General features: G+C 47.1%; 1 protein-coding gene across 5 annotated transcripts in view; it reads right to left on the reverse strand.

The window, feature by feature from the left end:
* LTBP2 (latent transforming growth factor beta binding protein 2) overlaps positions 1 to 24,178 on the reverse strand; it is a 1,514,902-nt gene that overhangs the window by 686,645 nt on the left and 804,079 nt on the right. For all 5 annotated transcript variants that reach the window (XM_069208495.1, XM_069208492.1, XM_069208494.1 and 2 more), the window contains exon 8: positions 8,255 to 8,357. In XM_069208495.1, the coding sequence (XP_069064596.1) occupies positions 8,255 to 8,357 (103 nt within the window). The remainder of the gene's footprint in view (positions 1 to 8,254; positions 8,358 to 24,178) is intronic.

The raw sequence follows: 24,178 nt of genomic DNA on the forward strand, positions 1-24,178 counted from the left end.
CACACCAGTATGTGCAGATGCCGCCTCCTCATGCCTTGCTCTGATCAATTGTGGTCTTATATCTTTGTTAGGGATGTCACGTACGCCTACGCCTGGTATTTTTGCCTCAGCGTTTAGCATACTTCCCATATAGTATTGATATTTGTTAGGGAATCGTTTAGGATGTGGCGTACCATCAGCCGTAGCCTTTATGGCAGCCAAAATGTCTGCGTCTGGTTTGGAACTCGAACGAGTCACTGCAGCTACAGTGGCTACTGCCACTGCTGACTTTGCGACTTCATCAGCCAAAGTATTTCCAGCAACGTGTATTCCAACGCGCTGGTGTCCAAGTGTATGCACAACATGGACTTTTGGTAGCGCCTCTTTCAGGTCTGCTACCTTCCCCCACAGGAGTCTGTGTTTTATGGTGTTGCCTTTGGAATCTCTGCACCCATTCTGGTGCCAATAATGCACATATTCATAAAGGACTGGACACAGTAATATGAATCACAATCAGCGTAGGCTGCGCCGGATCTGTATGTTATAGTGTCATCAGCAGAGCTTTTAGCTCAGCCAATTGTGCTGTACAATCCCCTAAAGTCTGTGTAAAGGTATGTAGGGGACAGAATTTCTCCCCCTCCAAATAGCCACTTACGACTGCGCAAGCAGCAGAATATTGATGTTTAGTTCCAAATGCAGGTTGTGCAGAGCCATTGGTGTACATAACTCTATGATATTGATCGATAGGCAAGGTATTCGCTGGAACTGGATATTCTATTTCATATTGTAGAAATTCCTGAGTTTGTAACTTTGGATCAAAAATGTGGTCTACATCAGCGGCTGTTAAAGAAGTAGCCCATTGTATCCAACGTGGATGTAGTGCTTTTGCGTTCGGAACGCTAGCTTTTGTAACAGCCTCTATGGCTGGAATTGGAGAAACGACAATAATGCCTTTCCCTTAGGCAAGAGGTCTTTCTTTAATAACAGCCATCTGTACAGCAGTGAGAATTTTCTCTGTGGGTGTAAAGCGTTGTTCAGCTGCTGAATACAAATGTGATTTGTATGCAATCGGGACTGTCTCACCTTCATTAAATGTCACATAGGTGAAACCGATGGCCCCAATTATTACCCTGATGACCAAATGTGTTTTGTTGTCCCTTGTGTGTAAATGTTTTACTGCTAGCACGTCTGTCTGCAATTCTCGAAGAGTGCATGTATGTTCAACTGTCCAGAATTTACTTGAAAAATCGGGACGTATTAAGTCATATAAGGGTTTTATGCACGTAGCATAATCAGGAATATAGGTTCTGCCAAAATTTAAGAAACCCAACAATGACTGGAGTTTTTTAATCGTATTCGGTGGTTGTAATTGTGCACATTTTTCTGAAAATGGTGGCGCTAGGCTCTTCCCTTCATTCGACAGCTCATATCCCAGGAACAGGACGCTGAGGAAGGCAATTTTTGTTTTTTTAAAGTTACATTTGTAGCCAAGTTCGGCAAACCCTACAACAATGCGGGCTACCCGCCTTAAATGTTGTAGTAACTCATCATCCGTGAGATATATATAATTTAATATGACAATGCTTTAGAGTCAATCTCGTGTAAAATGGCAGTCACACGAGCTGCAAACAGACCTGGGCTGTTCTTATACCCCTGAGGCAAACAACAGAATTTTTTTTTAGACCCTAGTACGCTAAAGCTTGTTAAGTCCCTGCTTTCAGGCGCTATATTCTGGCAGAAGAACCCATTTGAAATGTCTAAAGTTGTTTTGTATTGTTTCCGCACTATGTTGCTCATTAGTGCAGTGTTATGTGACTTTTGTATAGTATATGTGCGTGTATGACTGTTTAAATGTCTGCAGTCTAAGACTATTCTGTATGAATGGTCCGGTTTAGCTACAGGAAATAAAGGGTTATTCATCGACGAGACACAGGGTTTAATCACACCCTGGTACTCTAATTGTGTGAGTATTTCTCTCACTGGTGCTTTTGCTTCATGTTTAATAGGCTACTGCGGTTGTGGCTGAGGTTCACTTTTAATGGGGATTACATGGTAGGGGGATTCATTATCCCATCCTACGTGATTTCTGTATAATGCTGGTGCCTGTGTTAGAGCCCATTCAATGGAATAGGATTCAACGAGTTCCTCTGGAACAAGGGGTGAGAAAGAAGGCTTAATGACATCTTCTCCATTTGGGCAGGTACGGACAAAGTCAGGCGGCCAATCTTGTTCAGCCAACAAGATGTCATACACTTTAACTATGTGATCCCAAAAGATTGCGTGTATTGTGCGTTCAATGTCTCCTTCTAATTGCAGTGTTACTCTGTACATCTTATCATGCTCGGAGACACGCATGTCCGCTGTTTCTACTTGTATAAAGTCATCAGTTGCTTTCACCTCCAGATGCTCTTGAAGATTCCGGCGAACTATTGTGACCTCTGCCGCGCTGTCTAGCAATGCTAGAGCCCAGTTCTTGTTCTTCAAAAGGATCCTCTTCCTGTGTGGCATGTCGAACTGAGACTGCTGCCACATTTTTCTTTTTAAATTGTTGTTTTTGTTGGAAAGGTTTCTCTTCCTTTTTAACAGAAACCTCCAAAGAGCGTTGTGATTCCTGTCTCTGTTTCACATACTCTGTTCTTCGCTCTGATCGCCCTCCTCTCTCATTTCTCTTTTCCGATGAGTCCTGAAAGGAACGAGATTGGCGTGTATCATTATATTGGTATCTATCAGGTGTTTTGATATTATCTCTATTCCTGAGATTATACCAATTCTGTGGGGTCTCCGTACATGGAGATTCTCCCCTTTCTTTTTTAGGCGTTTGTTGCTTTTTATCCCACCGTTTCTTGTTACCCTCAGGTTGCTGTTTGGAGTTATCTTTATTTGTTTTACCCTGAAATTGAGGTTTTTGTGGTCTAGCCCCTAGGCTATCTCGACCATTACATGAATATGTTTCCGCTATTATTTTAGGCAGCTCTCGTCCTTGATCTTGTTGCGGAACATCACGGAGCCGCATGTGCACTGCGAGTGCAACTGCTTCCCCTTTAAGATTACTTAAAATTATTGAGGATACTGTGGCAAAGTTGCCCATCAGTTGCATCCCTAAATCTAGGGCCGTGGCAGCCCCATATTCATCTTGAATTTGTTTTAGCCCCTCCGGTAAGTTGCCAAGTGTTGGTGTACCGTGTGCAGTTGTAGAGAGCGCAGCAAATACCGTGCCCCATGTATTACAGTTTTCTACTGTAGGGACCATCCCAAAGGGCAAGCACATCGTTAATATTCTATGTTTATCCTGATGTCCCGTTTGGGGAAATACTGCCTCCAGTGTATTTATTTTTTGTGCTAGCCAAACGGAGTCTCTTCTCGTTTGGCCGGTACTTTACCCAAAATGGAATGTACAGTTGCCGGATTTATACCTGGTGTTACTGCATGTGGATGTGCTGGAGCAGCATGTGCTGGGTTTGTATTTAAAGTTTGCATCACAAATTGCACTAATCTTCTATTTATTGCTACTAACTCAATGTATAAGCGACGAACCTCAGCTACTGCTAAATTCCCAACCGCAGGATGTGGTGTATAAGTGGCCAATAAAGGCCAGGTAGGACCATCATTACTTAGTGGACGTAACCTAACTGGTAATATTGTATGGGGTAGGGCTCCATCAAGCCAATTATTATGTTCTTAATAAGATAGAGGTATCTCTAAATATGCGTGCACTCTGTATTGCCCAGGCGCGTTCGCAACTGTATATGTATGAAATGTATTTGTGTTCCCATCAACTGCTGGAAATGTGACCCAAGAGTAAAAAAGTTCTGTTCTTTAAGCTGCGTGGGCGTCCCGAACGAATGTGACTGGACCTCCCTGGGCTGTTAGGCCATTTGCTAATAAGTGTGCTGTGAGAGGTTGTCTCATGTTAACAGCTAGTTGTACTATTTGGGGATTCGCCATGATAGAAGCACTATGAGTTCAGAGAAGGCACACCAAGATGGGGTTTTTCCTTTTAAAGTTCAAGCTTGAACATCTGCCAGCTGTAATAGGATTACTTATCCGGCTGTGGTGGAAATCCTCAGTACCACGGACGTCTCAGTATACGGCACTTAGATGTCATTATATAAAATGACACTGAGATACTCAGGTGGACCCGAAAATTAGAGGCTGAACAAATGTTGGGCGCCATGTCGCGTAGGCTCTCATTATTCTAATGAGACTACTGGATTTTGAGCAGCAAGATCGTCCACAGTGTGGGGGACTGAGCCTGACCCACGGTGGATGACACTTGTCGCTCCAAATCCGGGCTTTGCTCTGGCTAACTAGCAGTGCCTCATCTCTCCCAAGAGGCAGAGACGATTGGGAAGCCCAGCGCATGACATATTGGTACTTCTCAGGGAAGTCGTGGTCACTCAAGTCACAACCGGTTCTCTCATACACAGTGCAGTCTCATATATAAATAACAATAAAGGCAGTATGAGTTTTAAAGATTGGTTTAATAAAACGACTGCATTTTGGATAGCAAAGCGTGAGCTGCAATAACCAGAACTACACAACACAACAATATTAAAATAGTGACGATGAGAGTGAAGCATAAGAATAATGCTATCATAGTGCCACTAGAATCGATGGACTATTCCCTATCTAAATCATATTTCGAGCACAGCATGTTAAGCTATATTCCTGCGGAGCATTCAGCATACAGGTGTGGTTCCCTGGCTGGAATCTCCCTCTTGACGTGTACTAGGACTAGGAAGTGCTTTTATAACTAACACAGCAGATGTTCTAAGAGAATGTCCCTACGTAAGGATGTGTATTTTCTGCGAATGCTGGAGACTAAACTTCTACAACGTTTACCGGCAATGTACCAGACTGTAGACTTGACTGAAGCACAGGGTGATCAAGAATGCGTTGTTTGAGAACACAGGCCCTCATTCTGACCCTGGCGGTCATAGACCGCCAGGGCCGCGGGTGACGGAAGCACCGCCAACAGGCTGGCGGTGCTTCCTTGCCCATTCTGACCGCAGCGGTAAAGCCGCGGTCAGAAAACCGGGGTTTCCCGCCGGATTTCCCCCGGCTGGGCGAATCCGCCATGGCGGTGCTGGGATTCTGACCCCCTTACGGCCATCCTGTTTCTGGCGGTCTTTACTGCCAGGAACAGGATGGCGGGAACGGGTGTCCTGGGGCCCCCTAACAGGGCCCCAGCATGCTTTTCACTGTCTGCCTAGCAGACAGTGAAAAGCGCGATGGGTGCAACTGCACCCGTCGCACCCATTCGGAGCCGGCTTCAGTGTTGCAGGCCCCTTTCCCGCTGGGCCGGCGGGCGCTACCTAAGGTAGCGCCCGCCGGCCCAGCGGGAAAGTTGGAATGTCCCCAGCGGTCTTTTGACCGCGGGGCGACCAAATGGCGGTTCCCGCCAGGCGGGCGGCAACCGCCGCCCGCCGGGGTCAGAGTGACCCCCACAGTGCTGAACTAAGCAAAACAGTTTGATAGAAGAAATTAAAACAAGACTGTAAAACTGGTTATTGTTAAAATAACAGTGAGGAGCTCAATAAAATATATCTAGGTCAAGGTGCACAGCGGCCTAGTGTATTAAACTAACGTGCATGGAGCTATACTTAAAATGGCTACACAACACTTGCTGGGGCAGTAGTCCGAGAGGGTGTTGCAAAGTTCTAGGGAGAGGTAGATGGTATTTTCTGTGGCTGTAGGGTTGGAGAACTCCTTGACTATCTTGAAGGGTTCCTTCGTGTGGTTGGCTGCTCTCTTGGCTTTCTTAATGAGGAGGTGGTAGTTGCTGAGGGCTGCTTTGTGTGTGGCTGCATCTCGAGTTGATAGCAGTTGCGCTTGGTGGTTTGTGCTCTAGGGTATACCAGCTGACTTGCTTGGAGGTTTGGTTGGCTTTTGCTGGTTTCCGCGGGGCGAGTCTGTCAGCGCATTGGTGATCCAGGCGGAGAAGTTCTGGGCAGCGGAAGTTTTGGGTAGCATGCAGTTGAGGGCCTGTGTCTATTGGGTCTCGGTTACCCTGCCCCAGCTGCGATGGATGGCTCTGTGGTGCTTGGCGGTGGTATGCTGGGTGTTGGTGATGGTGAAGATGGTGAAGTGAACAATGGTGTGGTCAGTCCAAATGAGTTCTCTGACATGGGCAAATTTGATTCTGACTGCAACATGAAAGCAATGGCACCACGTTAGTTCCAATGGCAGTTGTAAGCCTGGTCAACTGGGGGCCAGCCTAATAACGCTCCATCCCTGGGCATGAGTTTTATTCTTGGACTATGGGGTTCAGAGTTGGAGTGAACTGACTCAGAAGGTCTAAGCACCTGATCAAGGACTGTTCTGGTGCTTGGTGACTAATCAGGTAGTGGGGCAGTTCAGGTATTGAAGTCTCAGGCCATCCGTGAATAACCCTTAAGATAACCCATTGCCTAGCCTACTTCAAAAACACTGCAGCAAGGTTTCTTCAATAGCAAGGTGTGGTCGTACTTTGTGCTCTTGTGTTTCTTTATGTGGGGCTGTGTATAAATTTTACCGAGACAACAGGTGTGGGCTATGGGATATCGGTGCTATAGCCTAGAAGGGGAATTAGTGGGATGAAGACAGAGTCCACAGTATTGGCCATATTTTGTTCTGTGAGACACAATACATATGTAAGTGTTTTTTCTCTTTGGTCTCCATTACATGATCCTTGTGCTCTTGGATAGGAAAGCCTCCAGTGATGGAACTTTTGAGACATATTTTGAAATCCCATGCGGTGAAGGGAAAGTCAAGTAAAATACCAAAATAAATAAAACCACCGAATCATGAAATGAATTAGCTGCTCCAAAAACAGCCGGAGCGCTTGAACATGAACGGATGTGACTAGAAGTTTGGGCACTAAGGAGAACCAGATGGGTCTAAGCAGTGGTTGCCGGCTACGGTGACCGCTGAACTCCTTCCTCCTCCCGCCAGTGAACAAATTGAAAGGGCGCCTGCAACACATGGGATTTGGTCGAATTTAAGAAATAAAAATACCAATGTTTAAAGCTGAGGTTACATACTGGTTTGATAGGTGTTTACTGACTAGCAAGTCTTTAGCAGTGAGATCACATCTCATCAGACACACACACATTCATACACAAGTTATAATAGGCCGTCTGTTACACAAAACCATCACAGTCTCAACTTTAAAGGTAAGGTGTGAAAGAGTCTTTATAACTGAATGCTGGTCTGCGGAATGCAAGTCCTGTAGCACTCAGATGATATGAGAACATTATCTTATGCCCAGTTACTCTTTTGGTCATTTTGAGGAATGTGGCAACCCAGTTCAGAAACGATGAATGCATCCTAGAGGAGTTTACAACTTCACCAAGCCGGATATTGGACCTCAAAATGCAGGATCCTGACCGGTGCTCTGTCTAATTCCATCATATATCTCTTAATATGTATTTAATGTACTTGGGAAGGTGTGTGAAGGAGAGGGACAAGGAAGCTTCTACGATAGCCAGGAGATTCGATCTCTTGTGAGTGACCAATATCCACTTAGGCCTGCCAGTGGCCCATCATGGCGCATTGCACAACCACCTGTTGACCCTGTAACCCCGCCGACCATTCGCTCAGTCACACCTTTTGAATGTTTCTTAGACGAGTGTGAGCCTATAGTGCTGCCCTGGAACAGACTGGAGTCTCTGTAATTCGCTTCGTGTGGTGCCTGCGACTGTAAGCATGCGTGATGCTGAGAAGGTGCGACAGGCCTTCCTGGCACCCTGCTTTCAGTGGATGGGCCTTCTCTGCCTCCAGGGCGCTCCCCGCTTCCAATAATGAGGAGTCTGAGACACCTGCCTGTACACGCAGCAGAGAACCCTGCCTATTGCACTGCTCGGAGACTCACCTTTGACCCTCAACGAAAAACCAGAGAATGTTTTTAGGTTTCTGTGAAGTATCTCAGACACACTTTCTATACAGTGACGTATAGTGATGTGCAAAGTGGCACATCGTAGCTGAGGAAAGACCGGTATGAGGAAAGGAGGGTGAGCAAGATGCAACATAATTCTTCAGTTACAAAATACTCCTACTGGCGATAACAGGGTGCGCTGGTTCCCTCTGGCCCAGGCTAGTTGATAGTTTGAGACAATATCGCCCCAGAATAACAAAGACAAGCAGTAGGGAGAGGTGGGGCTCACAATGGAGAAACTTTACGGGGTCGGATACACTGAAGTGAGGGGTTTAACTAGAGTCCGACTCTTTCCTAAGGCACACTTTGCTGCGGTCTGTTTCTTGCCCCTTCCCCACCCGACAGCCTCCTGAAGCCTACCTGGTTTTGGGGTGCATGGCATGCACCTGTTGACTCCCCAGTATATGCCCACGCTGCCGCAGCAGTCCTCTTGCCTGGTGAGGCCGGGAAGCGGGAGGCCACACTGTAAGGGAAAGAAAGCCATTAATACATGGATGGAGGATGAACCGAAAATGCTCTGCTCTTTTCATCACCAGTGTTACATCTCTCTGTCCAGTTGTGCACCCAGTCTCCTCTGCCTACTGTGTACCCACTCTCTCTTTGTTCAGCTGTGCACTCAGTCTCCCTCTATCCTACTGTGTGCCCACTCTCTCTTTGTTCAGCTGTGCACTCAGTCTCCCTCTATCCTACTGTGTACCCACTCTCTCTTTGTTCAGCTGTGCACTCAGTCTCCCTCTATCCTACTGTGTGCCCACTCTCTCTTTGGTCAGCTGTGCACTCAGTCTCCCTCTATCCTACTGTGTGCCCACTTTCTCTTTGGTCAGCTGTGCACTCAGTTTCCCTCTATCCTACTGTGTGCCCACTCTCTCTTTGTTCAGCTGTGCACTCAGTCTCCCTCTATCCTACTGTGTACCAACTCTCTCTTTGTTCAGAAGTGCACTCAGTCTCCCTCTATCCTACTGTGTGCCCACTCTCTCTTTGTTCAGCTGTGCACTCAGTCTCCCTCTATCCTACTGTGTGCCCACTCTCTCTTTGTTCAGCTGTGCACTCAGTCTCCCTCTATCCTACTGTGTACCCACTCTCTCTTTGTTCAGCTGTGCATTGAGTCTCTTTCCACCTAACTGTGTGCCCAGACTCCCTTTGTTTAGCTGTGCACTCTCTCGCTACTCAACTGTGTGCCCACTCTCTCTTTGTTGAGCTGTGCACTGAGTCTCTTTACACCCAACTGTGTGCCCACTCTCTCTTTGTGCAGCTGTGCACTGTCTCTCTTGCTACTCAACTGTGTGTCCAGTCTCTCTCTGTTCAGCTGTGCACTCTGTCTCTCTCGCTACTCAACTGTGCCCACTCTCTCTTTGTTCAGCTGTGCACTGAGTCTCTTTCCACCCAACTGTGTGCCCACTCTCTCTTTGTCTAGCTGTGCACTCAGTCTCTCGCTACTCAACTATGTGCCGTCTCTTTTTGTCCAGCTGTGCACCCAGTCTCTCTCTCCACTTCACTGTGTGCCCAGTCTCTTTTTGTCCAGCTGTGCACTCAGTCTCTCTGTCTACTCAACTGTGTGCCCAGTCTCTTTTTGTCCAGCTATGCAGTCTCTCTCTCTCCCCAACTATGTGCCAAGCCTCTCTTTGGCTAGCTGTCCACTCAGTATATCTCTCTACCCAACTGTGTGCCCAGTCTGTCTTTGGTTAGCTGTCCACTCAGTATTTCTCTCTACCCAACGGTGTGCCTGGTCTCTCTTTGTCCAGCTGTGCACCCAGTCTCTCTTGCTCCACCCTGCTGTGTGCCCATTCTCTTTTTGTCCAGCTGTGCACCCAGTCTCTCAACACCTAACTCTGTGCCCATTCTCTTTGTCCAGCAGTGCACTCACCCTCTCTCTCCACATAACTGTGTGCCCAGTCTCTCTTTATCCAGATGTACACTCATTGTCTCTCCACCCAACTGTGTCCTCGGTCTCTGTTTATCCAGCGGTGCAATCAGTCTCTCTCCACACAACTGTGTGCCCAGTCTCTTTTTGTCGAGCTGTGCACTCAGTCTCTCTCTCCACCCAACTGTGTGCTCAGTCTCTCTTTGTCCAGCAGTGTAGTCAGTCTCGTTCCACCCAACTGAGTGCCAGGTCTCTCTTTATGCAGCAGTGCACCGAGTCTCTCTCTCGCTAACGATCTGTGCACCCAGTCTCTCTTTGTTCAGCAGTGCACTCAGGCTTATTCTACCCAACTGTGTGCCCTGCCTGACTGTCCAGCTGTGCACTCAGTCACTCTCTACCCAACTGAGCGACCAGTCTCTCTTTGTCCAGCTGCGACACAGACTCTCTCTGTCCAGCAGCGTGGTCAGTCTCTCCTTGCCAAGCTCTTTGCCTAATATTTCTTTCAACCCATGACTCTGCTCGGCTTTGCAAAGTGGCTAACTGATTTACCAAGCTATAAGCTCAGTTTCCCACCCTATCTGCCCCCAAATGTGTGCCTTTTCTCTGAGCATGCCCTCTCAGTCCCTCTTTTCCTAACTATTAACCCAGTCTCTCCTTGCATGCGTATGCTACAAGTCTCTCTTCACTCAACTGTGTACTCGGTCTATCTCTCTGAATTGGGCTCAATGAAATGCCCAAATGTCTGAAGCTGTTTGGTGGAGGAGCACTGCCTTTGTGTAGAATGGGATGGGCTCTGTGGGGCCCTTATGGGACATCTGCCCAGCTATGTCTCTCATAGGAATATTAGTTTAGGGTGGCCAGCAACTGACCAGCCCACTCCCCTCTCCCGACACTGAGAAGCTGTGAAATTAGAGGTGGGCAATGCTGCCAGACTACATAACCTAAATTGCGAAGTTTTTTTTTTTTAAATAAAACTTTCAACCTTTGTGAATACTCTTCTAATGACTGTGCATAGGCGCTCTATGAAAATGTTGATTTGATTTGAAATTCAGTAAGGTGGCAATGTTAACAAGCATTTGCAATGCAATGGGTCTCGTGTTTGCTCAAGTTAGAGCTATTAGCGTTGTAAACTACTAACCAGATCTTTCTTGTCACATTGACTGTAAATGAAAAGTAATACAATTTCACATAAGGGAGCCTATTTAAAGTGCCACGCCATGGGCGTGAGGGTGACTAATCAGAACAAAAAGACCGGTCCGGTTTTGGCTTTGCATAGTGATAAAAAAAAAGAACGAGCGCGATCATGCTGTGTAAAACCTTGAATTCACAAAGGAGCGCAAGGATAAACAATAGAATTAAACTGATAGTCATGAAAAGCACTTGATTACTGCCCAGCAAAATCCCGCTGCGTAAGAACTAAAAAGAACAAGCATGTTCAATGCAACGGGTCTCGCATTTGTTTGAGTTAGAGCTATTAGTGTTGTAAAGCAAAAAAAAACGCAGCGCGATCGCGCTATGTAAAATGCTGCGCGACCGCTCTGTGTCGAAAATAAACAGATAAAGTAGTCTGGACTCCAGGCTGAAAACATCGAGCCTCGTATGTTTTTGGTACTTTACCGGTGCTGTGTAGGTGGGCTAAACACCGGAAAAGGCATGACGTATGCATGCTTTTCACAAATGAAAGCAAGCGGATTTTAAAAGGCAAGCCCACGAACCAATGTAAGTGACTGACGTGGCATGGGCATGGTTTCAAGCCCAAAGAGAGATTACAGAATGGACGGAGCACTTTGTGCTCGCCCATAAAAAGTAGTCCAGAACCCATATGGAAAATATGGAGCCTTGTATGTTTTCAGTAGTTGGCCGGTGCTCTCGAGGAGGGCTAAACACCTTAAAAGACATGATGTATGGATGCCTTTCACTAATTAAATCAAGAGAATTTTAAAAGGCAAGCCCACGAACCAACAAAAGTATTAGGTGTGACATGAGCGTTGTTAAAAGCCCACACAGAGATTACAAAAGGGACAGAGCGCTTGCGCTCGACCCTAAAAAGGGTATGTTTAAAATCAGCTAGAAGTATGATTTTGCAGGAGAAAAGAAGTACGAAACATCATTTTGGCATGAGAATTTAGTCACAGAAATTTAACTGAAAAACCTCCAGTAAAAAAAAAAGGTTTGTTTGGAGTCTGCTTGGATTTCAATGTGTGCAAAAACATACACCTAACAACCTTGGAAGTGCAAACGTTGTATACTTCGCAGCCTTTTGTCTAATACTATGCTATGCCAGGATGGGCACTGAAGGTAGAAAGAAGAGACCATCCACCCTTTCCTCCAGAATACAGGTTCTCCATCCAAACAGTGAGCCTGTGGGTTGAAAGGGAAGACGTCCTCTTCTAGAATAGAAGTGATGGAATGAACAAGGCAGGGCTATGTGCTTGTACAGCCTCTGATGGCAGTCTGGAGCAGCTGCCCTGCTTACCCTGAGCATGGTTCTGACACAGCTCAGCTGCTTCTGCTTACCTCTTGCACCTTTGTTCTCCTCCACATGCCCCTTGCCACCCAGAACTATCTGTGCACTACCTCAGGCTAAAGAGCTAAGTAAGGGACCACGACTGTGCGCCAAGGTGAGCTATGGAGTCTGCCGGCCGTTTGTGGGCAGCCAGGTCAAGTCATGGAGAGCTAATAATCATGACGAGAGCACCTCAAAGCTCAGGTACTTTAAGCACCATCCATCTCAACAGATGATGCCTGTGTGCGGACAGGAACACAGGACTCCTGGGAAATGTTGCTTCAATGCCCATCACATGTTCCTGGGTACCTACAGCACCGCTAGCCTGACATAACTACACTAAGGTGTGTCTGAACCATGGGCGCTGTGTAAAACAGTGACAATTATAACCTGAAACATCACAGGGTGCCAAAACCTTAAATAGCCATTAAAACCTGCACACACATCTGACGAAGCACTTTGGTGGGAACAACCAAGAGATTCAGGTGCTGAAAAGAATTAGTGTAGACTTTACACTGTATAATAACCTTTTCCCCATGCTCTGAGGTTTCTTCCATTTAATCCTGCATATGTGTTAGCATACATCACATTTCTTTCCTGTTAACATATTTACTCTGTAATATATTACTGTTTAGATACCGGCTATTGTTCTGCTATGCTATTATCGCTAATTACCAATAATACCTCCTGTATTAGTAGTAGCAACTTGTTTTCATGTAGCGCTTCATACCACACCACTGCCATTTCTAATCACTGCAAATAAAAAGCTGCTACTTCTACCTTCTGTGTTTCTCACTACATCAAACTTGGAAGGTTGAAAGACTAAGTTGTCCTTGTACTGTAACTCCAAACCAGATCAGGTGGCATTAACTCAATCATCTTGCTGCAGAGCTTGCCCATATTGTTTGAGTGCGAGTACCACTGATAAACCACAGCGTCTTTGAGCTTATATTTGGCTTATCAGTGGTTAATATCTGTCTTTGCTTGACTACGGCTTGTGCCACCTGTGTAAATAATTATCTGTCCCGCTACAAACCAGGGAAGTTCTGCCAAAAAACTTCGTGTTGTGGTTCAGTGGTGAAGGGGCATAAGTGGTTGAGAGGAGAGGACACTCTTGCTGCTGGGAAGAGAGGCACTTGTGGCTGAGAGATAGTGGATCATGTGTCTGACAGGGGCACTAATAAAGGGGAAGGGGACTCATCTGACTAAGAGTTAGGGTGCTTGTGGTTAATGAGAGGAAGCATCTCTGGTTGAGAGGAAGGGGCAGGAGATTGAAAATAGGTGTCTTTATGGTTGAAAGGCATTTAAGAAGATGTATGAGTGGCTGAGAGGAGTGTCAATTGCGACTGATGGGTGAGGAAACTTGTGTTCAAGAGAAGAAGATGTGTATGGTTGAGAGGAAAGTCTACTGAGGGTGAGAGGTGAAGAATCTTGTGTTCAAGGGAAGGAGACACGTGCGGTTGAGAAGAGAGTCTACTAAAGCTGACTGGTGAGGAAACGTGTTTGAGAGAAGGAGAACCATGTGGCTGAGAGGAGGGTCTACTGAGACTTAGGGGTGAGGAAAGATGTTGAAGGAAAGGAAACATGTAGCTGTGAAGAGGTACTACTGAAGCTGACTAGGGAGGAAACATGTTTTAGGGGAGACACATGTGGCTGAGAGGAGGTTCTAATGAAGCTTTGAGGTGAGGAAAGGCGCTCAAGGGAAGGAGATGCATGTGGTTGAGAGGAGAGTCAACTGAGACTGAGAGATGTGGAAACGTGTTCATGTGTGGGTGATAGGAGAGACTACAGCAGGGAAGGAGATGCGTGTGGCTGATAGTAAGATCACCTAAAGTTGAGAGGTGAGTAAACCTGAGATCAAGAGTAGATGCTTGTGGCTGAGAGGAGAGGCAATTGAGGCTGAGAGGCAAGGAAACTTGTGTTCAAGAAAAGAGGACACGTGGTTGAAAGGAGGGTAAACTGAGGTTGAGAGGTGAGGATACTTGTGCTAAAGAGAAGTTGGTACCTGTTGCTGACAGGTGGGAAACATGTTATTGAGTGTGGAGGAAACACTAGCATGAGGCTTCCGTGTCCTCTGGATTCAAGTAGGAGCTTTCTGGGTTGGTCAAATGGTACCTGTGCTTCAGAGAATAACACCACTGTGGTTCAGAGAAGGCGGCTTTTCTGGTGAGGTGGGTCTTGCGCAGTTTTCAGAAGTTAGCAAATGTAGAGCACAAGTGGGAGTTAGAGGTTTAGAGCAATGGGCACTTGTGATCATGTGGGGAAATCTGTAGTTTAAAGGAGATGGCACTTGTTGTTCGGAGTTGGAATACTCACAGTTGAGCTTATGGACACTTGTGATTAAGTGGTGGAGCTCATCCTATCCCTGACTTTTCCTTTGGTACCCTGACACTGTCCTTGCTAACTCTGCTCGCTGGGTCATGAAGGAAGAGGCAAGTAATAGTTTTGAGGAGCCATAATCTTTTGAGCAGTTTCCATCCTATGATCTACATCAAACACATAAGGAGCTAGCATAATGCAGAACAGGGGCTACGGGTAGTCAAGGAGTCGACCAACTGCTGTCACTGGGGTTCAAATTGTGCATGAAATCACTTCCAGTACTTCTGACATTTTTGTGAATTGACCTCCATAATGCAGACCTCATGTCTGGATCTGCTTTACTGTCTGTAGTCTCTTAGCGAGGTCTTCCGTTTGCTGCTTGAGACTATGTGAGAGAAAGCCTCTTTTGCTTCAGTGAGTTTGATAACCTATGTTTTAGTTGTGAGGAAGTATGATTGTTGAGAATTAATTTTGAGTGTGAATACTATCTACTGATTTTAAGTGGTTATAGTGTTATGTGCTCTAGCATCTCACATTTGTTGGAAGGGGTTGGTCAACGTTTTCAGGTTAATATAGACTCTTGTGTTTGAGTGATCGTGGTTGTAGTGTTGGGTGTGAATGCGGGCTCTGGAGGCTGAGTTTCTGTGAAGTTCAACTGCCTATTACAAGGTTTTTACTGGGTCTTGTGAAAGTAAATTCAGTATTGTAGAGGTCCTGGAAGCAGAGCGATAGTGCTAGTCTGCGGGCTAGCACTGTGGATTTATGTTCACTGAAAGTAAATACAGGATCTCGTGGCTAATTTTATGAAGGCGTTCTAGAGTCTAACCACGTGTTTTTTCCATTCGTTGGGAGTTCTGGTTTCACTGGTTTTGGTTGTCTCTTGTCTAGCCTATCGCGTTTGAATTGCTGTGATGTTTGGTTGGGGACTATGAAAGTAAATAAGGACTGTAATGTCTGTCTTTAATGGATTTTGGTCACCTGTGGCGGGGAGAGTGATATTTTCTTTTTGGGGGGACTCTGTTTAAATGTAGGGTGTGTGTTTCGATGACTGTGGCAGTCAGTGGTGCATTACTGAAGTCTTGTTTCGTGTAGATACACGTCTTTGTGTTCGAACGGCTGTGCTGCTCAATGCTGAGCAGTAAGGTACTGCATTTGATAGAGAGAAGGGCGTGTGGTTTAGTGGTTGTGTGCTGTGGATTATAAGTGCACTCGTTTTTGTTAGGCCGGCCTCTTGTGGTTCCGAAGCTGTGGTCGGCGGGATTGTGGTCTCGTTCTGCCTCTGTTACTTTCTTCCTTACGGATGGCTTTGATGTGCTGAAGGGGTGGCTCCAGGCCAAATACTCACATTCCAATCGACTTACATTCAGGCTAAGAGGGAAAGGAAAAATGCTTCCAGACACCGACTGTCGACTGGTGCACCAGCATCTCCCCCCACCCCACCAGGCAGGCGCTGTGATCCCATCTGGACACAGGTGTGTCCTGCACACAATATGCACCAACTGTCGTACAAAGACCCCCAATCTCTTGGATCCTCCACAGAAAACGGGGGGCGACTTCCTCTGAGTAAAACCTTTGACTCTCGGATCGCACCGAGACACGGGTGCACAATGCACATGAGCATAACACTGTCCTCACAACAGGACAGCGATTCATAAGTCACATTGGGGGAATGTTACGAATTGTGGAACTCTAACTGATGCCATGGATACACAGGTGAAACTGCTTCTGGCTTGCTGATTCCAGCAGGGTACATGCAGCGCCTATCTTTTGAATGCTGGTGTCCTGGACTCAGCTCAGAACCCGCGACTGATGCTATTAAATGTTGGTGCAGAATACCAATGGTGCGTAGTTCTAGAAGCACCGCATGTCCCTTTAATCCAATACCAGACAATCCCTGTACCTTTATTTCACTCTTACAGGTTCCTGCTTTCTGCCACTGTGACGTTTTTCAATCTTTCTTTGCCTCCGTTTTGTGTGCTTTCCCAGTGCTTAATTTGTAACATAATGAGTGCATCTGGCCAAAGCACTGCTCAAAAGACAGCGGCCGGAGCTATTTAAATGTCCCGACGCCGAATACCAAGGTTGTGTATTCCCTAATCCATCTCAAACCTCTGTAATCCACTACCAAACACTCCCTGCCACTTGATCTCATTCTTACAGGCTCCTGCTTTCTTTCATGTTCACGGTTTCTCTTCCTTCTGCTTTCCCGTTTGTGTGGTGTCTCCTCTCGAGCTCTAGGGGAATGTCTGCTGAGGAGAAATACGTGTAGGTGGGTCCCACTGGCCCCAAAGATGAGCATGCGTGAGCCCCACTGACAACCACTGGCTCGTAGTAAGCACTGGCTTTCCCCTCTTGCTCTTGTAAATGTCTAATGCAGGCAAATCACTGCCACAACTCAACAAGCATTTGCAATGCAATGTGTCTTGCGTTTGCTTGAGTGACAGCTATTACCATTGCAAGTTCCTAACTAGACTTTTCTTTCCACATAGAGACACAAAAGAAAAAAGAAGTTTGCTTGCAAGTTCTATCAGCAAATGTGCAATTATCCATGTAACAGGGTTAATGGCTAAGGCAGTCACAAAACTGCCCCAAGGAGAGACAAACATAAAGCATTTACCAATGTTTCCAACGTTAACAAAGGATTTTTGAAAAACAAGCCCACAAACACGTGAAAGTGATGGGCATGAGGTGGGCGTGGTTAAAAGCCCGTATAGATACCAAAACATCAGAAAAGCAGCTCTTGCGCGCTGCTATGCTCAACCTAAAAATAGGAGCAATGGGAAATCAGGATTTATGGTCAGTATCAATGGTGAAATTTCTCTAACTGGCCACATATTGGACCAAAGTGCCTTATGCAAGCCGGATTTGTACATTGTATTCTGGTACCTTTTGCCCTGGATTCATAATGACAAAATCAAAACAAAAAGAATATGAACTCCTTAACCGGTTCCGTTCCGGGGATGTAATGGTTACGTCCCGCGGCACAGTGCTCCTGTGCCGACGACATAACCATTACGTCCTGGCACTGGCCCATGGGGGGGGCGCTATCACTCCCTTCATGGGCCTCCACCCCCGCCAAGGAAGGGATAGAATGGGAAGCGCTTTCCCTTCCACCCCAATCCCCCCTGCCCCCCCGTAACGTCTGATGACATCAGCGCGTGATCGCGCTCTGACCTCATCAGAGTTCGCCTCCATCGCACTGGAAGCTCAGCTTCCAGCGCGATCAGAAGATAATTGAAAGCATTTCTCTTCCTATTGGGGGGTAGGGGTGGGGACAGGCAGAGTGGCATGAAAGGAAAGGCCTTTCCTTTCATGTCTTTCTGAGCATTTCTGCAGCCCGATCGTAAAGCGATCGGGCTGCAGAAATGCCCACTAGACACCAGGGAGTTTTTTTTATTTTTTATAAACAATGAAGGGGAGCGACCCGCTCCCTCTTGAGCAAAGGTCGCTCCCCTGGGGGCAATTATTTATTAGGCCTTTACTGGAGGATCAGCCTATTTTAATTAGGCAGACCTGCCCCAAGGGGGTGGGGGGAGGGCAGAAGCCACTAGGCACCAGGGATAATTTATTTTTTATTTTTTTAGATGTGGGGAGCGACCCTGGGGGGGCACATTCTTTTTAGTCCATTTCTGCCCCTCTTGGGGGCAGATTGGCCTATTTTTATTAGGCCAATCTGCCCCCAAGGGGGGGCAGAAACCACTGGACACCAGGGAATTTTTTTGTTTTCTTTTTTTACACAGATGGGGACAACCCCTTAGGCAAGGGTCGCTACCCTGAGGGGGGGGGAGTAGGTTATTTCAGGCCATTTCTGCCCACCTTGGGGGCAGATCGGACTATTTTTCTTAGGCCTGTCTGCCCCCAAGGGGGTAGATAGCCCAGCAGACCAGGGAAGAATTGTTTAAAAAAAAAGAGGGTTCGGGTATGGCCATACCCCGACCCCAAATAAATGGGGATAAAGTTGTTCTGCCCACGGGTCGGTAGAAGAGGCATTTACCCCCGATCCACTCCGCCGGGGGGGACATGGGGGTAGAAAGCCTACTAGATGCCAGGGAATTTTTAATAAAAAAAAAAATAGTGGGGTGGTGGTCACCAACCAGTATGGGCATGGTTATGTCCCCACCCCAACTCACAGGGATAACAGTCTTTCAGCTCTCCCCCCGCACACTAAAATATCTTATCCCAACGCCAAGCAAGAGGACATTTGATCATTTTGTATTTTGGTTTTACATTTGGGCCATGAGAGCTTGTCTAACTCTCAAAATCGTCCCACTTGGAATGGTGAGGGCTGCACTTTTTGGACTTTGGGATGCTGCAATGCAGAAAAATCCTCGAGACCTAGACACATCTAAAAACTAAACATCTGGGTGAGTCCAGGGTGGTGTGCTTCACATGCACCCAGCACCATTTTCTTACCCACAGTGCCCTGCAAACCTCCAACTTCGCTTGAAATCACACATTTTCCTCACATTTTTCTGATGGAACCTTCTGGAATCTGTAGGAATCCACAAAATTCCTAACACCCAGCATTGTCGCATCTATAACAATAGAAATTCTGCTCCACTTGTCAGCCTAATAACGTTTTTTTTTCAAACTGCCCTGTTGGACCCGCTTTGGTTCCCCCACAATTTCAACATGTTTTTGGCTCTTCCGTGTCACAGGCACTTTCCCCACCTAAACAAGTGAGGTATAATTTTTATCAGGAGACGGTTGGGTGGTAGGAAATTTGTGGCAGTGTGGTGATCCCACACAGAAATGTGGGAAAAATTTGATTTTTTAGCTAAAGTTAAGGTTTGCTGAGGATTATGCGTAGGAAAGCACTGTGGGATCATTGTAAGTCACACCTCCCTGGGCTCCCTCGGGTTTCTAGTTTTCAGAAATGTCTGGGTTTGGTTTTTTTCCACCTGGCTGCTGAGCCCAGGACCAAAAACACAGGTGACCCCACAAAAATAGGTAGTTTTGTATTTGATAAATTTGATGTGTCAATGTAATGTTTTGGGGCATTTCCTGTCGCGGGCACTAGGCCTAACCACACAAGTGAGGTACCATTTTTATTGGGAGACTTGGGGGAACACTGCGTAGAAGGAAGTTTGTGTCTCCCCTCAGATTCCAGAACTTTGCAGCACTGAAATGTGAGGAAAAGGTGTTTTTTTTGCCAAATTTTGAGGATTGCTAAGGATTCTGGGTAACAGAACTTGGTGAGAGCCCCACAAGTGACCCCATCCTGGATTCCCCTAGATGTCTAGTTGTAGAAAATGCACAGGTTTGGTAGGTTTCCCTAGGTGCCGGCTGCGCTAGAGGCCAAAATCCACAGCTAGGCACTTCCAAAAAACACATCAGATTTCAATGTGAAAAATGTGAAGTGTCCCTGTTGCATTTCCTGTCACGGGCATTAGGTCTACCCACACAAGTGAGGTACCATTTCTATTGGGAGGCTTGGGGGAATACAGAAAACAAGAACAAGTGTTATTGCCCCTTGTCTTTCTCTACATTTTTTCCTTCCAAATCTAAGATAGTGTATAAAAAAGACATCTATTTGGGAAATGCCCTATAATTCACATGCCAGTATGGGGACCCCATAATTCAGAGATGTGAAAATAACCTCTGCTTCTCAACAACTTATCTTGTGCCCATTTTGGAAATACAAAGGTTTCCTTGATACCTATTTTTCACTCTTTATATTTCACCAAATGGATTGCTGTATACCCGGTATACAATAAAAACCCATTGCAAGGGGCAGCTCCTATTTTTTTTTTCAAACATCTGTTTATTAGTATTTTCAATGCATTATAAACATTACATCTTGCATCAGCAATAGGAGAACAAAATCATGTAGATACACAAGCCAGCACATATACAATGTCGAGCATTATATGCTAGCCAGCCAACAACCAGTTTTTCAATCAACACACCCAGCCTCTTTATACACAGATGTCACATGGCTTAAGATATTAAACATTGCGCTTCCAACAAAAGGATTCATAGCAGAGGGGTCAAGATCCCCTAGCCACCCTAGGGGAAGGCCAACTTCTAACCATCTCTTCAAACTACACCAGAGGATCAGTGTGCCCATACAACGGTTCGCTGGCAGATACATAGTTTGAGCTCCCCACAAACAACAATAAAACAAAACATGAACAAGAACAGCCGCTGGAGTGTTACATGTGCAGTCTATAAATTGTAATTTAAGCATGCCACCCGGGGTACGGGATTCACTGCGTGTTTGTTCTTGCATACCAGTATAGGATGGGGTCGCGTGCAGGCCATAACTATTTGCCACCTTGAGATTATTCAGCACTCTGTACTGCACCAAGACCAGCTCAGCCCCTCAAACATTCACCTTCCCACACCCCCATTCCCAATCCAGAAACAGTCGCACATTCGCCTCTGCATCTAGTCGGATTCGTCCATATCCAAGCCCCGACCCCCAACCCGCAGCAGGCCTCTAGTTTTCCCCACCTGTCTGATAACAGATGCTGGGACTGCCCGAACGCGTCTTCCCGCCTAAACGCCACACCCTCTGCTGCTGCCCACACCCCAAAAGATTGTTTCCAAGCCTGCTCAGCAGGTGGGTCAACTGACTTCCATCTACGTGTTATCAAACGCTTAGCCGTTATCAAGCCTAGATCCAGGAATCGCGCCTCCGCTCTATGCCACTTACCTCTAGGAAATAGGCCCAGCACACAGACCTTCCAACTGAATGGAACCGGGCATGCCATGCACTCCGATTAGCAGCCGACCACCGCCTTCTAAAAATGGTGCAGGGACCCACAGGACCAAATCATGTGCAGCAAGTCAGCATCCACAGAAGAGCAGCGGGGGCATGCTGCATCCTGACGAGCAAAATACCTGTTCAAACGAGCCGGAGTAAGATAAGCCCTGTGAATGATATAGAACTGGATCAGGCAAAACTTAGAATTCCGAGGGACATTAACGTGTCCAGAAAGGGCTAACCTCCACTGCGTATCCGCAATTGAGGCGGAAGCATCACGATCCCAGGCCGCGCGCAGGGTATCACATTCCAAGGCCGTGTGTATGTGCAACGTGTCAGTGAACCATCTGATCAGATGCCTTCCCTGCCCCATCATATGCATGTACTGTACCAGCAAATGCGTGGGAGGGGCCACTGACATGTCACCCCACCTGGATTCTAAAGACCTTAACAGTGAATTGTACAAAAGGAACTGCCCTGCTGGCAGCCCCGACTCCTGAACCAATGTAGGTAACGGAATCAGGCTGCCACCATCATAGAGATCACCCAGCGTGCATAACTCCACTTCATGCCACTAGCGCAGCTCAGAACTTGACGTAATCCTAGGACCACAAGGGGTTCCCAGTAACGCTAGAGCTGGAGCAAATGGAACCACCCCCCCAGTAAGACGCAAGGACCTACGATAGCAGCTACAAGCCACCTTGAGGAATATTTGTCCCGGTGATACCCCGCGTGTAAGTGGGTGAAATAGGTGTGATACCTGAACAAGGGACCAAGGGCCCTCCGTAGTCACTGTGTCTGCAAGATGAAGGCCCGCCAGCCACTTAGAGACCCACTGGAGCTGGGAGGCCAGGTAGTAGTGCTCCAGATTAGGGACCGCCAGGCCGCCTTTCTTTAACGGCAAATACAACTTTTCAGCGCAACCCGGCATCGACGCCCATTACAAATGAAGTCCCTCAAGGTAGATTCCAGTTTCCTAAAAAAGCTGGGAGGGATATAGTGTGGAAGGTTAGAAAAGTAATAGAGCAGGCACGGTAAAACTATCATTTTGAGCAGCGCTATCCTGTCTGCCACTGACAACGGCAGTGTCTGCCAAAATGCCATCTGGGACTTAATTGAGGATACCGCCCTCCTATGGTTCCCATCTACTAGGTCTTCATCTCGATGATAAATACAGATGCCTAGGTACCTGAATGTATGAGGCTGCCAGAGAACCACATTCCCTGCAAGACAAAGCTCCGGGTCCGGTAGCGCCGGATCAAAGGGGAAGAGGCATGATTTGGACCAATTAACTTTTAGGCCAGACAGCGAGGCAAACTGCTGCAACAGGGTCCCAACCTCTGGGGGGATACTCATCACATCCCGAAAATACAGCAGAAGGTCATCAGCGTACAGTGACGCCACGTGCAGGCCGTCCTCAAGGGTAATACCCCAGTTAGTGCCCCTCTTCCGCAAAACCGCCACCAATGGCTCCATGGCAAAGAAAAAAAGCAGCGTGGAGAGGGGGCAACCCTGCCGCGTACCTCTACACACCTTGATGGATTCTGATATAATGCCCCCCACCCTGACCCGAACCTGAGGATTAGTTTATAGTAATTTAACCATTCGAATAAAGTGAGGCCCGATACCAAACTGCTGCAGTACTCTGAAAAGGTACGGCCACTCCAGAGAATCAAAGGCTTTCTCCAGATCAAGAACAAGGGAACCCGCTCATGGCCAGTCTCGCCTAGCGTAGTGCATGATGCGGAACAGTCGCCTGATATTATGTGACGTATCTCTCGCCGGCACAAATCCGTTTTAATCCGGGTGCACCAGGCCCGGTGTTATAGGCGTGAGCCGCATTGCAAGAGTTTTGGCCAGAATTTTGTAATCCGTATTACCGGGCTTGGGAAGGAACACAAGCAGCGCCTCCCCCTGTGATAATGACAAACAGCCCCTTCGCTCTGCCTCCTCATAAACACGGAGTAACTTGGGCGCAAGTATTAAGCTAAATACTTTGTAAAAGTCGGCCAGCAGACCATCCGGGCCCGGTGTCTTACCAGACGCCAGCTCATGAATACTGGCCTGTATCTTAGCAAGATCAAGAGGCTCCTCTAGGGCAATTCCCCTGATCCACCCTCAACCATGGGAGTTCCACACCAGCCAGGAACTCCATACACGATTGTCCAGAGGAGCTCACCCTTGCGGCATACAAGGCCTGATAATGTTGCGTAACCGCAGTATGTATCTCCCTTGGCATATACAACAGACCCCCGGATTCCGAGCGGACCTCCATAATTGGGCCATGATCAAGGTACCCCCTGACCAGCCTGGCCAGAAGTTTACCCGACTTATCCGCCAAAGCGTGCGATCTCGCTGAGTGCGTAGCGTAATTCAGGCATCGCAGCCATTCTAGCAGCGACAGATGCTCAGCTCGAGCCCCGGCTAACCAGGCCTCATCCGCAGAGCTCCGTGCGGCCTCTCTCTGTGGGCGTAACATGTTTCGTTCTATGCGGGCTAGGTCATGCTCAATGGAATGACGTAAGTTCCACTGAGTCCCCATACAATGGCCTCGGATAAATACCTTGAACGCGTCCCACTCCATTAGGCCCGAAGAGGCCGTACCATTGTTTTGCTAAAAAAATTCAGGGATCGCTGTTTCCAAGGATGCCTTAAAGGCCGCATTTTTAAGAGATCAGGACGGAGCTTCCAAGTAGGAACAGCCGGGGGGGGGAGAACTCAACTCAACCTTAAAATCTGTGGGTTGTGATCTGAGTGCGTACGCCCTAAGTAATCCACACCCCCAACCGCTGAGGCCAGGTCCCAGGGCAGAGCATTCTATTCAACCTTACATGTAGGGAGTGCGGGGCAGAGTAGTACGAGTAAACTCTATCCACAGCGTTCCACTGT

The sequence above is a fragment of the Pleurodeles waltl genome, chromosome 9, assembly GCF_031143425.1.
Source record: "Pleurodeles waltl isolate 20211129_DDA chromosome 9, aPleWal1.hap1.20221129, whole genome shotgun sequence".
Taxonomy (NCBI): Eukaryota; Metazoa; Chordata; class Amphibia; order Caudata; family Salamandridae; genus Pleurodeles; species Pleurodeles waltl.